We start from the raw sequence: 15,377 nt of genomic DNA, 5'->3' as shown, positions 1-15,377 counted from the left end.
GCGTGTCTGACCATACGTAGGGCGGTACCACTGTGACGTTCCTACCAACTCTGTGTTTATCTTTTCTTTAATTCAAGCGTGATTTTCAAAACTACGATAAACATTACTATAAATAAGCATCATGTTCTTATGTATACGTTGTTCTTTTCAGAAAGATAATAAGCCCTCCCTTAACAAATTTTTATGAGGCGAAGGTTCATACTTGGAGTAAGCGAGAAATATCAATCGCCTCAAAAGTTCCTTTTGCTTTATGAGGAAATAATAGATGCACGATTTTCTTCCAATAGAACAAAATCGATCACACATAATTCAATAAAATAATGTAAAACAAAAAATGCTGTGCATCTATTATTTTCTTATAAAACGAAAAAAACTTTTGGGACAATCTAATATTTCTTCCGCGAAACTGTAGATTTGTAAAATTGTTACGATTTAGAGAGCTGTAAAGGTCTAGTGGAACTTTCGTGATTCAAGGTATTTGAGGTTTGTTCTAGAGGGAACCGAGAGAAGGGCAGTCGATGGGAGCATAGGAAGCTACGAATCAATGAACGTACAACACGCGGAATTTTACGATACCCGTGACAGATGGCCACAACGTTAATAACACAAGACTACGGAACACTCTATCCATAGGCCATGACGTTATTGGCGACAGATTTAATAAAACCAGCCGAATCAAATGTCCTGGAACGAGATCGATGTTGCTCGTCGCTTTGTATATCCCACGCGTACCAGACGGAAATTTGTTGAACCTGTTTTAAGCTTCCTGATGCGAGCCGTTCATCAAAGATCTAATGACACATCGGTAGGTAGTTTATCAATTTGTATACGACGTCAGAAGAAAAATCGCCTGTCATATTCTAAACGATTTTACTCACTAAACCATTCAAACAGAAATTAAATATTTTCTTCTCATCAATATTTATAATCAAACCAAGTATTGTTCAGTAGAAACAATATAAACTCCATGGGATCACAGGAAACTCAAATATTTCAAAGAAACGCTATTAATAAACAAAAAACAAATGCTCTCCCATTTCCAATATTCACAATCAAATTAGTTACTACTCCAGTAGAAACATTATAAACCTCACACAGGCGTATGAAATACTCCAAAGAAACATTAACCGTATCTAAAAATCCTACCACTATAATAAACCATATGAATGAAAATCAAACCCCAGTCAATTAAAATATAATTAAATAATTATCACCTCGATATAAAAACCATATACTCGACAAAATGACGTGAAACGAATGAAAGAAAAACGTAGTATCACTTCTCAAGAATCTCAAATAATTACTTCAGCACCAAACAATCAACTGAACTTGAACGCAACCATTCCACGGTACCAGAAAATTCTAAAAATCTCATGTTTCTCATTAGACGGAGATCCAGCGTTACACACAAAACCCGTGGCTATTCGTGTTTCGACGAACGTCGAGATAGAAGCGGGCAGCAGAGAAAAGCAGAAGTAAAAAAAGGAGGCGCGAGAGAATATGAAAATTTGCGTGGGAGTGAAAGAGGCAGGGCAGAAAGTGCGAAGCCGACCTCACCGGTAAGAAATCGCTGTCTCGGTGTTGCCGCGGTGTAGTTGGAATAATTTCGGCGTTTGCATGGATGAGGGCGGTGGCTACCGGTTTTATCCTTAGCAACCCGTTCTTCGTTTTGAACTGGCCGAGGCGAGGCTCAGCCACCGTGTGAATTCGCCAGGATGGAGAGCGATCAGCGTCTTTCAAACGGCGAGGCGAAAGTAAGGTCTGAATAATGAATCGGGACGAGGAACGGGCCTGAGATGGTTCGTACATTTGACCATCTTGAATCCTTTAGGGCTGATCCCTATGAGATGTTCGAGCAAGTTACCCGGCCGTTATCCGGATGCCGGTTTACATTCCGGGCCGACCGCTGGAAAAGGGAATTCAAATGGCTACAGCGCATAGAACATATCGTCCTCCCTTTGTTGCGAACCTCGTGCAAGGATCTACTTTTTATGACGATTCTACTCGCTCTTTCGAATAAGCGGCGAGGATATTCTACTATAGTTCGTAGTTGAGATTAAAGGAAAATTGGGTCGGATTAGCTATTCTTTTTTATGGATTTATTTTGGTGGGTTTATCTCTTCCTCTGTTGAATTTCATTCATTTGAAGCGTATGTGTCGTAGCGAAATTTTAATTAATTGATTAGATTTTAGTTGCTTCGGTCGAATAAGAAAGTTTCTTTATTACTGTACTTTATTTATTTCATCTGGTAAAGAATTTTACATATCAGTTAAAGAAACTCGAGTCCCTGTTATTTCAACGAAAGGTGATAGTGATGAGAATACAAAATTCAATTATTGTGAACTATTTGCTCTTCGAAAAATGTTTCAGGAAAATGAAGTTACATTACGTGGACATTTTTATGGGTAATGTTTGAAGATAAAGTAAGTTATAGTTTGCAGCCTTGGTGCTTTTCATGGTGATACAAGTTGGAAAATTTTGAAAAGGCAAATATTTGTTTTAGTTGTTGATAATAGCGAAGTAGACACGTGTATATAATTTCGTTAAAGAGGAGAAAATAGTAGGATCTTTGTAAAAGGAAGTCGATCGATTACAGTCGTTAACCTAGTTTTGCTTTTCCATAGGTATGTCGAGAAGGTTCGCTGCTCAAAGTCACAGGATCCTCAGCGGAAAACGTGTCGCTGGGTAATTATCGTTACTCGTGTGCACCGTTCTCGAGCCAGTTAATGTTAATAGACAACCTGTGCACCATTACAACTTTCCTAATTAGCCAACCATATTCTTTTTCACGCGTTTGTTGAAATTCTGTTAATTTCGTAGTTATCGTTCCACGCTAACGAGTCTGCCACGTGTTTATTCGGACGAATATTTACATTCTATCTGCTGAAATTATCGAAATATCATAAGCAAAATTTTGTGGAAAATTTTAATAAACGCTTCGCCGCTGTTCGATGATGATAGGGAATATTTATGCATTTTCCATAGATCCACATTTTAAAATACAATTCCGCTTCATCCCCAGTCGCAATCGACAGTTTTCGCGTTGTTTTACAAAATGTCGGAAAAACTGGTAATTTCCTATGGAATCTCCATGCAACGATATTGTTGGCGAATTAGTATCCAGCTGTTAGAAATTTCCATACAGACTCGGCTAAAGCGACCACCAGCGTATACGATTAAACGTTATTTAAAATTACAGTCGCAACCGCAGTCGTTGGTTGTCCGTATATTCTTTTTTTTTTTTTTTTTGTCGTTTTGACGACGATATTTCGCTCGTTTCAATTAGCGTGTCGCGGGAAAAAGTTGTCCAGTCACCGAGTTATTGCGGAGAAGTTTAAGACAATCGTGGCTCAGAGCGAGTCGAAACTTCCGTTCAGCTTTTTCGTGCAATTTTTGCCGTACCGCTAAACGATGAAACAATCACCGTATCCGTTTTCATGAAATAACATTCGTTTGTTAGAGTGTTTCAGTAGAATGGCGATGAAACGTGGGATAGTGCGTGAGATTATTTAGAATTTCCATCACGTTGCACAGAGGAAAATAAGTTTCGTCCTCTGGGATTCTTCTGACTTGTCACATGTCGTTGTTTGTCTTGCTAGGAAATCAAAATGGATTGCATATTCTATGAGAATTTATTACCACGAGGATGAAAGGGGAGCGAAGGTCTCATAAATATTCCAGTGTATTGGGGCTACAATGTGTTATCTGATTATTGGCTCTCTTTTTGTATGATAAGACAATCTTCTTCTTTTCCTTCTTTTCAACGTTGCTACGTCCTTTAAGGCATCTAAGAATCTTTCTATCGCTAGAAACTTCTTAAACTCGAAGGGAGAGTAAAAGAATTGTTATTTATTCGTAGTTTCTCGCTTAAATATTTTACGCAAGAAAGCTTTTTTTTTAAACATTATGAATCTTTTTGTTCGTTTAAATAAGGACGACATAGAAAACAACAAGGTTAATTTATGGTGTATTATGTATGGTGTATGGTGTATGGTATATGTATAGTGGCATGTTTCTGACGTTGATTCTTTACGAGAGAGATTGAAGAAAAAAATCAACTGAATTTTAAGCGACAAAGAGATACCAGAACAGAAAAAGGAAACGCGCGAACGGCATAGAGTTCTTCATTGACTTTTCAATTTGAAATGATATTCTGTGGATGAAATAGTGAAAGCTGACTTCGAACATATGCAGGTCGAGTAAAATTCGCATACGTTCGAAGTTGAACGATTTTGCGGGTTATCCTGCTGCTTCTGGAATCAAAATGCGGTCGGATTTAGATCCTCGTACTACACCCGGAATGATCAGACAGACTGTTTCCACTAAAATATTTTCCGTGAATTGCTAACGATTCTTTCATCTTCTATCGTTGGAAAAAATTAATTTTTACGTCAGTACATCTCAATTAAACGAGGACGCAAAAAATTATCTGTCGGAATGGGATTTTCACATAGAATACAAAGCTCTGAAAATGTTTCTGTATGTTTTTTCCTTGAATCACATTATCGGGATAGTATATATTGGAAATAATATTTATTTATTTATGCGGATAAAATTATTGTTAACAACTTGCATCTAACATCCTGTATTTGTTATAAATTCAAAAATATTGTAGATTTGTAACGAAGATTATTGAAGATTTATAATCAATAATAACCAATATTTCAACTTACTATGATATATATGTATAAGACAAAATTTCATACAACGTGTAGTTGATTACTGTTGATGCAAAAGTATATCATTCTAAAAGATAGTAAAGAAATTTTATTATAGTAATTACTTGCAACATGCTACTTTCCAAGCAGCTTCAAGTTTTCTAGAGCCGAAGAAATTAAAAGCACGAAGATTAAGAACACGTTCAGAGTGTTCGCCAAAAGAATATTTCGATTAAAATATCAATTGTACGATTTAAAATTTCCGCGAAAAGCTTCGAACGGATCACAGGCTGGTTTTCAATTGCTTTGTCCGTCACAAGGATGAATGGCGCGATGTTGGAGAAAGTGAAGGGGAACACGAAACAGAAAGACGGAACGCGTGTTCGCGTTTCAAAGAAGAGGGAAGTGCTTGGTGTACTTTTGACGTCTGCCCCTCGTATGGAAGTACTTTCCAGCAGCCGGCGCAGTAAAAAACTAGTCACTGGCAATGAAGAAGGCGAAAAAGCGCCGCACTGCTTGCATGTACCGTGATTATTTTCCCCTTTTCTCCCTCTTTCCACTCCTCTCTCGCTTTCGAGTCACCGTACAGAAATTACGAATCATTCTTTGTCGAGTTCTTCGTCCACGAGGCTCGGTCTTTCAACGCCTTAAACGAATTAAACGTCGCCTTTTCATCCTAGATTTAGCTAATTATAACGTTGTCTATGTTTGCATAGCAGAGTACGCATTGAAAAAACTCAGCGTTCTAAGAACGATAATGCAATGATACGATACTTGAAGAATTGGTTTATGGTTGTTAAGAATTCAGAGAAAAAATCTCGTCAAATCTTCTCTACAACTTGAATCTGCTTCATAATCATCGAAATGTTATGCTTTGCTAAAAATAGTCCATGGCATATTTTTTATTATTTGTTTCCTCTATACAGCAGCTTAACAATAATGAGTTATAATGTGTTTTGACCCTAAACTCAAAATTTTACAGAAATATTCGTGCGAAGCAAAATCTCACATAAGAAAATCTGTTGTCAATACTTTTGAGTTTCGTCACTGTCCGTGATAATCTACTTATGTTTTCAAGAAATTCTCATCGATCATTAAACGGTACGGCGATAACATCGATCATGCTACGAAGTCTATAATTCACCGCTAATGCGTGTCTAAATAGGTACTTTCCGGCAAACCGTAGGATTAACAGTTACCGGGAAAGCAGTTTCCATTAATTTCGATGGATCGACAGATTGCACGTGACTATAATCCGATGTATCATTGATCTAGGTTAAGAAGCAACGTATACATTGTTAACGAGCTGAGACACAGCGTTTCATAGGGGAGGCAGTATGTGGTGATTTGATAGTCTCTCTTTGGGTTGAGCGACAGTCAGCGCGAAGATTTCCTGCGCGTATCTTCCATTCGGATTACCATACATACACGTACACGCGTACACTTGGCTGTGGAGGATAATGGACTGAAGTTACAGCTCGTGGTAAATTGTCGAAGTTCGAAAACAAGCGGTAACGAGAACCGAGAAACGATGCTTTATACATATTCAGCGTGTAATGAAATACGAAACTAGTTAAGAGTACGCACGCGAGCAGCTTCGTGATGCATACTACCTTTGCTGTTTCGTGATTATAATAGAAAGCAGGACGCCCGTCAGATTCTATAATACCATTCGTTGCACCAAAAACTAGTCTAATATTATCGAAATTTAGTTTATTATTATTTTTCAATACGAAACCTGATGTGCAATTTAAAAAGGATTTAGAACTGGTCTTCGAAACTGACAAACGACCGACTATTCTCTGTCGTTCTTTCGAATTTTGTATTTGAAATTAATTACCTGTTAACGAGAATCTTTATCGTCGATTTGTTTAATAGTCGAACTTAATGCGTTTCCATTACACCCTGAACGCGCTTTTGACGAAGACGCGTGGGAATATAGGATAGCCTAGAGCCCAGTTTATTGCGTTAAAAAAGTTTGATTCTGCAGCAGTTTTCTTCAAATGGTAACAGAAAATCAATGCTGTCCGCAAATCGTAGTTTCCAGGCACAAAATTTGACATGTTTAACGCTATTACAAACTGTGCTGTTGTATGAAACTTGTATTGTTCTGAGTCAAAAATGTTTTTGAGATGTCAACAAAGACTTTTGGCATCAATGACGCAGTTTAGCGATAATTACATTATCAGCTAGGGCCATCTATAGGCAAATTCCGATTTCATGCTTACAGACCTGATACATGTACTGTCTTAATAGAACATATGTCGCGTGATACTAAATTAAAAGTCATGCTCTCAAAAATGCCTTTCCATTCAGCAACAGCAACTCCACCAACGATCTCTCAAATTTCTTTCTTTCCTATTTCAATCCAATTAAACGCAACGGAACAAAGAGGGAAAAATGTTTCGCCATCCAAACAAACACAGGAAAACACCTCATAAAAGAGAAACTACCCTCGATTTCAAAAGCATTCCCGTAAAGTAAACGCGAGTGAGTAAATGTGGAAATCGTTGGAGGGGTAGGCAAGAAAGACGAACTGGCTCGAGGGGCTCGGAGATAACTCGATACACGGAATAACAGGAGTTTCGCGCGTGTTTCTTTCCGCTCGAGGGGATGATTCGACCAGTGATGAGGTGCCTGGTTGCGGCTCGTCGACGATGCAGCTGAACGAGAACGTATTATCAAACCCTGTTGTCGCGGAGCTTCACAAAAGGTCTGCAACCCCTTGTAAGCACGAAAAACGCCCGTATTGACTCGCGACAATTCTATAGACTTGAATTTCGGCGGAACGCTTTCGAGTTCGTCGTCTCATCAGAGGTTTGCACGAGGCCTCTCACACGACGTTCGAAATTGGTTTCGTTGTCGACTGACGTTAAAAGGTACAGCTTGTACGCGGCGAGAGGGGCTACCACTCGACGCAAGACGCTTCCAGCCGTATCTCTGCGAACGAGTGGTTGTTGTTTAAATATTTGCCAACGTGTTGAATACCAGGAACCACCGTTCCGTGACTGGAAATCTTATTTGCTTGAAATTATGGCGTCATGTGAAACTCGCTGCCCGATAGTGATAGTATTTTCAAAATTGTTCCTGCTCGATTTTTTCTATTTTTAATGTCAGAAAAGTTGTGAGCTGTTAAGTGATATGTAAATAGGATTATGAATAAAAATTTCTTTTTGTATGTTTGTTTTTGTAGCATGTTTATCGTAATGTGCGATAATCAGAATTTGTTAATCACTTAGAATCATTCAGATATCGTGATAATCAAGAATTTTTGTATAAGACTAATTAAACTTTTAGATGCTAATGCATTAAATAAACGTCATTCAAGTATCGTTCTTCTTGCTGTCAAAATTAAGTCAACGATATGATACATAGTAAGGAAGAATATAAAATAAGTTAGAAAATTTATTATACAAATTTGGTTTGTCAAATTATTCCAAGTGATTAAAAGACGTAACTAGATAACATTGGTTTCTTTCATTGGAAAGAAGTATTTACTGTCGTTTCTGAGGATATAAAAAGAGTAAGAGGATAAATGAGTGCAATGAAAAACACTGAATAGGCGTACTCACTTTTCAGGCAGAAGCACGGCGGTGAAGTTAATCGCGATGGACATCCGTGGGCCGGAAGTAATCGAGTAGAGGCACCGGATGTTCGGAGGATACAGGCCAGGATATCCAGGGCTCGCTAACACGCATCCGTCCAGGCAATCGGTATCCTTGTAATACCAGTCACACTCTAAAAACACATGAAAACATTTATGGCAGCCTTACGAGAATAAAAGATTGCATTTTTTTAGTTCCTCGATCAACCGTAATTACATGCATACGTAAATATAATTACGTACGTATATAATTATGTTTTTTAATACTTTCATACTTTCGGAAACTTATTATGTTTCTCAATTGAAAATTATGCAAGATTTATTTGTCAAGTTTCGAAGATCAAAAATGTCTAAGACTAAACTCTATACGAAATGCTTTATGAATTTTCTGAAACCTTTCACTATTTTTAAAGGTATGAACAAAGAAGCGTAATGTAAAAAATATACTCGGAAATGAAAGGAAACCGCGAACGTATTAATCATACCTAACGTCGATGAAATGTTTTTTTTTTTTATCAATTTTTCTTGACTTCGTTTACACGATTTTTTGTTTGTTAATTTTTCCGAATTTCGTTTCCTCGACTTCGTTTAATGGAAACTCTGTCGCGACGAAAATTCGAGGCGAGAGGGAAGATAAAAAAGCCAGGGATGCGGCGGGTCAGACATTCAATTAAAATCCGCGAAACACGGTTAGAAACGTCGCAGAGTATTCGCTGTAAATTTCCCCGTATGCCAATATCAGTTCGCGATTTAATCGCGCTGCCTCGCGCCCAACGGCGCTCGCACGGTGTACGGACATTACGGGAAAGTTATGGAGCGGGGCTGGCGCAGTTCGACGCCCATCGATAGTTCAAGTGCGCCACGATGATTGAGGAAAAACGAAGAGTCCGCGTGAAAAACGACGCTCGATCGTTGAACGTGAATCGCGATATTGCAAACTAAACGTGATACGGCGGTAAAAAAATTTCAAACCTGCCTCGATACATTGCGTTGCAGAACGGAAATTGTGTTGTTAAAGCAGTTGTTACAATTTTACCTGTGATTTCAGGATTTCAAAATCTGAGCGTTCTTGTTTAATAACTTACTAATTAACGGCATTAGCAAAATGACAAATTAAATGTTGTAGATCACAAATTTTTTCCTTTCGATTTCACAATTTTCTGGCTAATAGGATACTCAAATAATTCGTAAATCTTCATGCTTACAAAATTTCATATTGTTTTATTATCAAACTTGCTGTTACTGTGAAAGGGCATTTGTTAATTCTGGTAACTTGTAATTAGTCACTTGTAAAATTTCACAAATAATATTAGTTCAATTGTGTGTGTGGGGGGAGGGAGGGTTCCTGAAAATAACTTTGATATTTATATCGACGATTGTATTTATTATAATCAATAATTATTCCTTTGATAGTTATTTATTATTATTAAAATTGATTCGTAAAAGGAAGAATAAGCTAAATTGCGATGTGAGGAAGCGAGGTCGCATAATAGCGAGCAAATGTAAGAGCTACTTTCGAACAATGCACGTGGATCCACACTGCCAGAGAAGAGGTTCAGCAATGGGACGCTAAAACAAATATTGTCTAACAAGCAAATCGTGTGACTGGACGTAGTGTGATATTTACGAATCGGCTGTACATTTTCTTTCTTCGGATGTAAAGTGCGAGACATGTGGCAGCGTTTATAATCTCATGTACAAACGAAGTTGAAAATAGGAAGCAACATAATTCTAAAGGAAAACATTCTTTCGATTGAAGCTTGGAAGATTCGAATCAGTTGAATCAATGGTATTCGTCAAACATTAATTCAATAGTGGCGCTGTCTGTTGTTAACGTCATAATTAAACCTAAGAAATAACAAATGGGGACCCTGTTTAACGCAATAAATATTCGCTAATTCTATTCTAACCTATTATGAACATTAATACAATAATAGAATAACTTGAAAAAATTTTTATTCTTAGGAATTTATTTCGTAATTATCTAATTTTATTTACCTTTACCTTATGACGTGAAACCAATAAAGATCAAGAAATATGCTTGTGCCTCGCATGATAAAAGATAACAGAAGAGATTCATGATGGAAATCTATGAAGCATATTCGCGCAATAAAAAGAGAAGTCATTTTCTTTTTATTTATGCCACCATCAATGACAAGGGACGGTATGTCTTCTGACAAAGCAGGTTAAAAGCATAGTGCACCGTGACGCCACCGATTCGTACTACATCCTGCCAGCTTGAATTAGAATCTCTACGAGGCGAGACGATATTTTCTGGCGCGAAGCAGGCGGCGGCGCGCCACCTTCTTCGCCTTTTTCTTCCGACACGGCGTCGGAGGATGACGGCGTATAGTTGTTGCACTTGTTCGTCCTATTTGCCTCCATGTTTTTTGTTTAGTTTTATATATCCGGAGGATGCAATTGTCATAATGGGTGAACCCATTAGAGTTAGGACGGGACCAATCCACGGGCGCCAAAGCTTCTCTGAATATATATAATGGCTTCTGCGTCCTCGAGACCCTTTTTTTTCTACCTTGTCTTTTAGCATATTTTTTCGCGCTCGAGCTCACCCTTTCGGCTTCCTGCACTGAATTCTGCTCGTTCTTTTTCCACCTAATTGCTCGCGTCCGAAGTCGCTTAATTCCGTTCCTTTCTCCGTTTTTCTCCTCCAACCTGTATTTTCTCTACCTTCTTTCTCCCTCGTTCTTTTTTTCTCTCACTCGTCACAGTTGAACACATCATCGTAATTAAATGGACTTTCCACGTTTACCTTTACACTTACACGGTCGCGCATGAACAAGATCATTGTAAAAATCGCTAAAGAAATTAATACCAACGTGAATATTCTATCCTGATTCAATAATTTTATGATTCGATAACTTATGCTTCGATATTTTACCCGGTGTTGATAATATCGTACACCGTGAGCCGGTTGCATATGTTTTAACGAAACGGTTTCTCTTCTTTTGTAACAATGCTGTTTTCTTAACCAAAGTATTTAATGGAATGTTTTAGCGTAAGAAAGGTACTGTTCGTGGCCAAATTCTCGTGCTGAACAGACGTGTTAATTAAAATACCGCGAGTCGATTCGTTTGCTCAAACGAGCACAGTTTTCAAGAAAATTGGAATAAGAGAAAGAGGAAGCGAGGAACGGGGGCGTTAAGCAAATATTTGCACAGAGAGAAAAGTTTTCTTCAATTTTCAAATACAGAGTGTAAATTTTTTTCTATAACAATAGGTCTATTTATTAAATTCAAAAGAATCTGTTATATCTTCTCCGAAATGCATTTTAATCAACGGTTGAAGGAAGCCAAACGAATAATCCTTTTATCTCGTCTGGAAAGAATGAAAACCTTGCCGCAGAGGAGAAGATTAAAGGGATAAACCTGCTATTAAATATACTTTTATATATTGATTTTTTTTATAACCAAGCCCTTAAAAGAACGAATTAATGCCTTTCGAGTCAGTAATTTATTACCTTTATATTTCGTGTCTGATCTAGCGAGATCAATCTATACTACTGTGCCTAGATATCTATTATTATTGACTGCTACTACTTACAATCTACAATTTCTGCCATAAAATATTATTCGTAACATTATTAAAAATCTAATAATTCTCACTGTTTAAATAGTAACATTTAACGTTTACTGTCTATAAAAGAGTACACATTGAAAAGTTTCATGTTTGCTACTACTTTAACCTACACTGCTGTGTCAGCTGTACGCTATTATTCACTTCCACTATTTGTGCACTAGCTGCAAGATGTATCATAAGAAGATGTTTACAGTGCTCCAATTAAGATATAATACAGTCTACTGTATAGAAAATTTATTAAAAAACGGAAAAAAGAAAAAATAGCTTCGGTACTCGTTGCACGTGTCTCGATCGTTATTTTTTCCTTTTGAAAAGTTACCAAAAAGCTGGGTTAAAAGTGCAAACGGTAAAAGATTGAAACTAATAATAAAAGGAGGAAAAAGACGGACCACGTTCCGGCACGCAAACAAATCAATATAATTGAATAAAGTCAATTTACTTCGGCAACCATCGCCATTTTTCCTTCGTGCATTTTGTTTTTCAATTCGATCGTTCCCTCGTTTTAGCCACGTTCGCGTTGTAACCGGTATAGGTTGCACAAACCGGCGAAACGTTTTTGATTTCGCCTACTTTGCAAACGTTTGCCAGGTCATCCGGAAGACAGAATGTAAACCGAATGTATACATCGAGATTCTATATATCCATATATTCGAACAAGTTTTCTCTCTTCCCTGTAGCTGTCGCTCTGTTGGCATGCAAACAGTTCGATGGCGAAAGGATCGAACGCGAAGTTTGTTTTTTCGCAACATGTCATATTTACCATAACACACAGCGACACTGCAAATGGACTGTGTCATCAATATTCAACATCGTTTCGTCTAATGATAACGTTTTGAAGAGAATTACGCGATATCAGCGTGGAAAATTTTTTTTTAACTTTAGTATTGTATTTCTAGTGTTAAATATTCATACGCTCGTTTATTTTCAGCTTAAAGATATAAAAACACGAGAAAAATCCAGTCGTTCAAATATTATTCTATTTTTATTTTGCCATTCTTATTTCGTCATATAAAAAAATTTAAACATTGTTTTCGAAGAGTTGCTATTATCGAATTACGTTTATGTTTTCTGTTTTCGTTTTTACATGGAATGAAATTGGCTGCGCTTGGTGAAAATATAGAAAAATATCGGAATATGAAAATAGAGCTTATACGGAAATTAAAGTTACGATAAACAAACGAATATTCTTCTATATATTTTTGGAATTTTTTATCGACGGAAGTGTTATCGCCAAATTCGCAAGCAGGGAAGTAAAATCTGACAAATGCCACGACGAGACAACCTCTCAGGGATGACAGTAGGAAAGAGAGAAAGTGGCGGAGCATTTACGCAGCAGCCTGTCGAAGAATCGTGTGTTGCTGGAGAAATATATTCCCGGCGAGCTTCTGGAGGAAGTAGCGTGAATGTGATAGCTGTAGAATGTTCTTGAGATGAAGTTATGGGCCGCTTAAGAAAGCAATAAACCGTACACTTTCCTATTCTCATGCTATTCCTTTATAGTATAATTTGTGCTACTTTGATATATACATTTCATACAACATTTCCCGCATAACGTATTTTTTAAAATATGTCACAATTTTGTTTCTTTCTCTACGTCTGTTTTTAACAAAAAATCACATTCTGACGCTTAAAACCAGCGTGTATCACATTGAAATATATCCATCGAGCATCTGAAGTCTCTCAGACAAATTGACAGACACGACGAGAGGACCGCATACGTAAAACTCGACGATTGATTTGTTTGTCAATCGGTCGACGGTTCGTTTTTCTTCCGAGTGGCTGGTTACCCTTCCCTGACACGTTTTTCTCGTATATCTCAACCCCGAGATGCGACGTAGCCTCTTGGAAAACATTCTGATTTACCAAATGATCTTTCACTTCTACAAGAACGGTCTGACGACCGGCTGACTTACACTGCTGCGACACTCACGCCTCTCCATACGAGCCGCGTTGAAATATCACTGTGGAATCATCGACCTCTTCCACTTCTCTAAGAATGTCTCTCTTTGTACGATTTCTCCCGCTGGAACGAGGGAAACGGAATCCCCCTGGATTAAATCGAAAGAAGCGGAACGAAAAGACAAAAGGGGGCAAAAACGGATTTATACGGTGGCGGGAAGAAGAAGGAGAAAGTGAGGCGAGACCGAACGATTGATCTGTTTGTCAAGCGACCGCGACATTTTCGTTCGTTTCTTCTCTTCATTCTCACTTCTTCGACTTTCCTATTCTCCGTCTCCTTTCGTTTCTTTTCGTTCACGAACCTCGATAAAGCCAGGCCACACGATGGTTGTCAAAAAAAAAAAAAAAAAAAAGAAAAGGAGAACGAGGAACAAAAAGAGAAAGAAAAGGGAATTCATCCTGTGGGTGGAGTCACGTCGACGTCCGGAATCGTACGTCTCGCGCATATGGAAGGCCCCAGGCTTTCTCCCAGGGATAATCGAGAATCGTTGTCGTCTCTCGTTATACGTGGACCGGCGTTCCCTATGTACGGGGTGGGTTAAGAGAAGAGGGGGATGGGAAGAGCTTTCACCCCGGACCACCGCTTTTACCACCGCGCGGATTCATCCGCCTCTACCTTTCTTATTGCTACTCCGCCACCGGTAAAACGACCGCTCTACCACGCTGCACACCGTCGTTCCCTTCATTCCGCCTCGTCTCTACCTTCCTATCGATACACTCGCTAGTACCCCAGGCAGCGTGCCGTTGCCCGTTGTAAAGGAAACCTTAAATCCGTTCCTTGGAAACGTATGACGCGACCAACGAAATAGCTCGGTGCACACGTGCATCGTGTTTGTACGTGTACGAATAATACGCGGTGAATCAGACTTACTTTTATCAGTACTGAGACTTCTTCTATGTACTTGTTTCTGCTGCTTCGGGGATATCGAGAAAGTTATATACTCGTTTCTTTATTCTTTGCGAGGACATTATCGTTGCCATTTCTTCGTATCACGTACAGATTGATGATAGTTTGAAATTGCTTTGTGGAAATTACGATGTTTCTTACTGTGTTAGCTTTCGCTGGGATGATATGACAAAGATATAGATTTTTGTTAGTTACTTTCTTCACGATATTTATCTTCGCAGTTCGGAATTTCTATGCCAACGACTGGACTGCGAATTTTTATCCATTTATAGAAAATTTGAAGATACCAAAATCCACCGAATGCATATACGCGAACATATGTAAAGTAATCCAAGTAGAGTACTCGGTATAATATTCACTGGATGAAACAGATCTCTGTTTACGTTTTGTTTCTTCGATCATTTTCGCGAAGATACGAATTTGCGTAAATATCAGCAGCCTGGTTACGACAGTGTAGTTAAATTGAAATAACGCACAAGAATGTGTCGTTCGGAACATTAGAATAGAAATCCTGAGAATTCTCAAAACTCTTGTACAAACGATTGGAATTTCAGATATGGTTTATGTCTTGTTTCAATTTCTGGTGCTAGTTAACGCGCTCTCTTTACTTTTTTGTTCTTTTCCCTTGGAGATACTAAATGAAGTCGCGAA

General features: G+C 38.2%; 1 protein-coding gene across 5 annotated transcripts in view; it reads right to left on the bottom strand.

The window, feature by feature from the left end:
* Window positions 1-15,377, bottom strand: part of LOC117206565 — a 271,415-nt gene that overhangs the window by 83,328 nt on the left and 172,710 nt on the right. For all 5 annotated transcript variants that reach the window (XM_033446038.1, XM_033446040.1, XM_033446039.1 and 2 more), the window contains exon 7: window positions 8,232-8,397. In XM_033446038.1, coding sequence (XP_033301929.1) covers window positions 8,232-8,397 — 166 coding nt within the window. The remainder of the gene's footprint in view (window positions 1-8,231; window positions 8,398-15,377) is intronic.

The sequence above is a fragment of the Bombus bifarius genome, unplaced genomic scaffold (assembly GCF_011952205.1).
Source record: "Bombus bifarius isolate JDL3187 unplaced genomic scaffold, Bbif_JDL3187 scf7180000008008, whole genome shotgun sequence".
In the NCBI taxonomy this organism is placed as follows: Eukaryota; Metazoa; Arthropoda; class Insecta; order Hymenoptera; family Apidae; genus Bombus; species Bombus bifarius.
The sequence above is the reverse complement of the archived record's forward strand: the minus strand, read 5'-3'. Positions and strand labels throughout refer to the sequence as shown.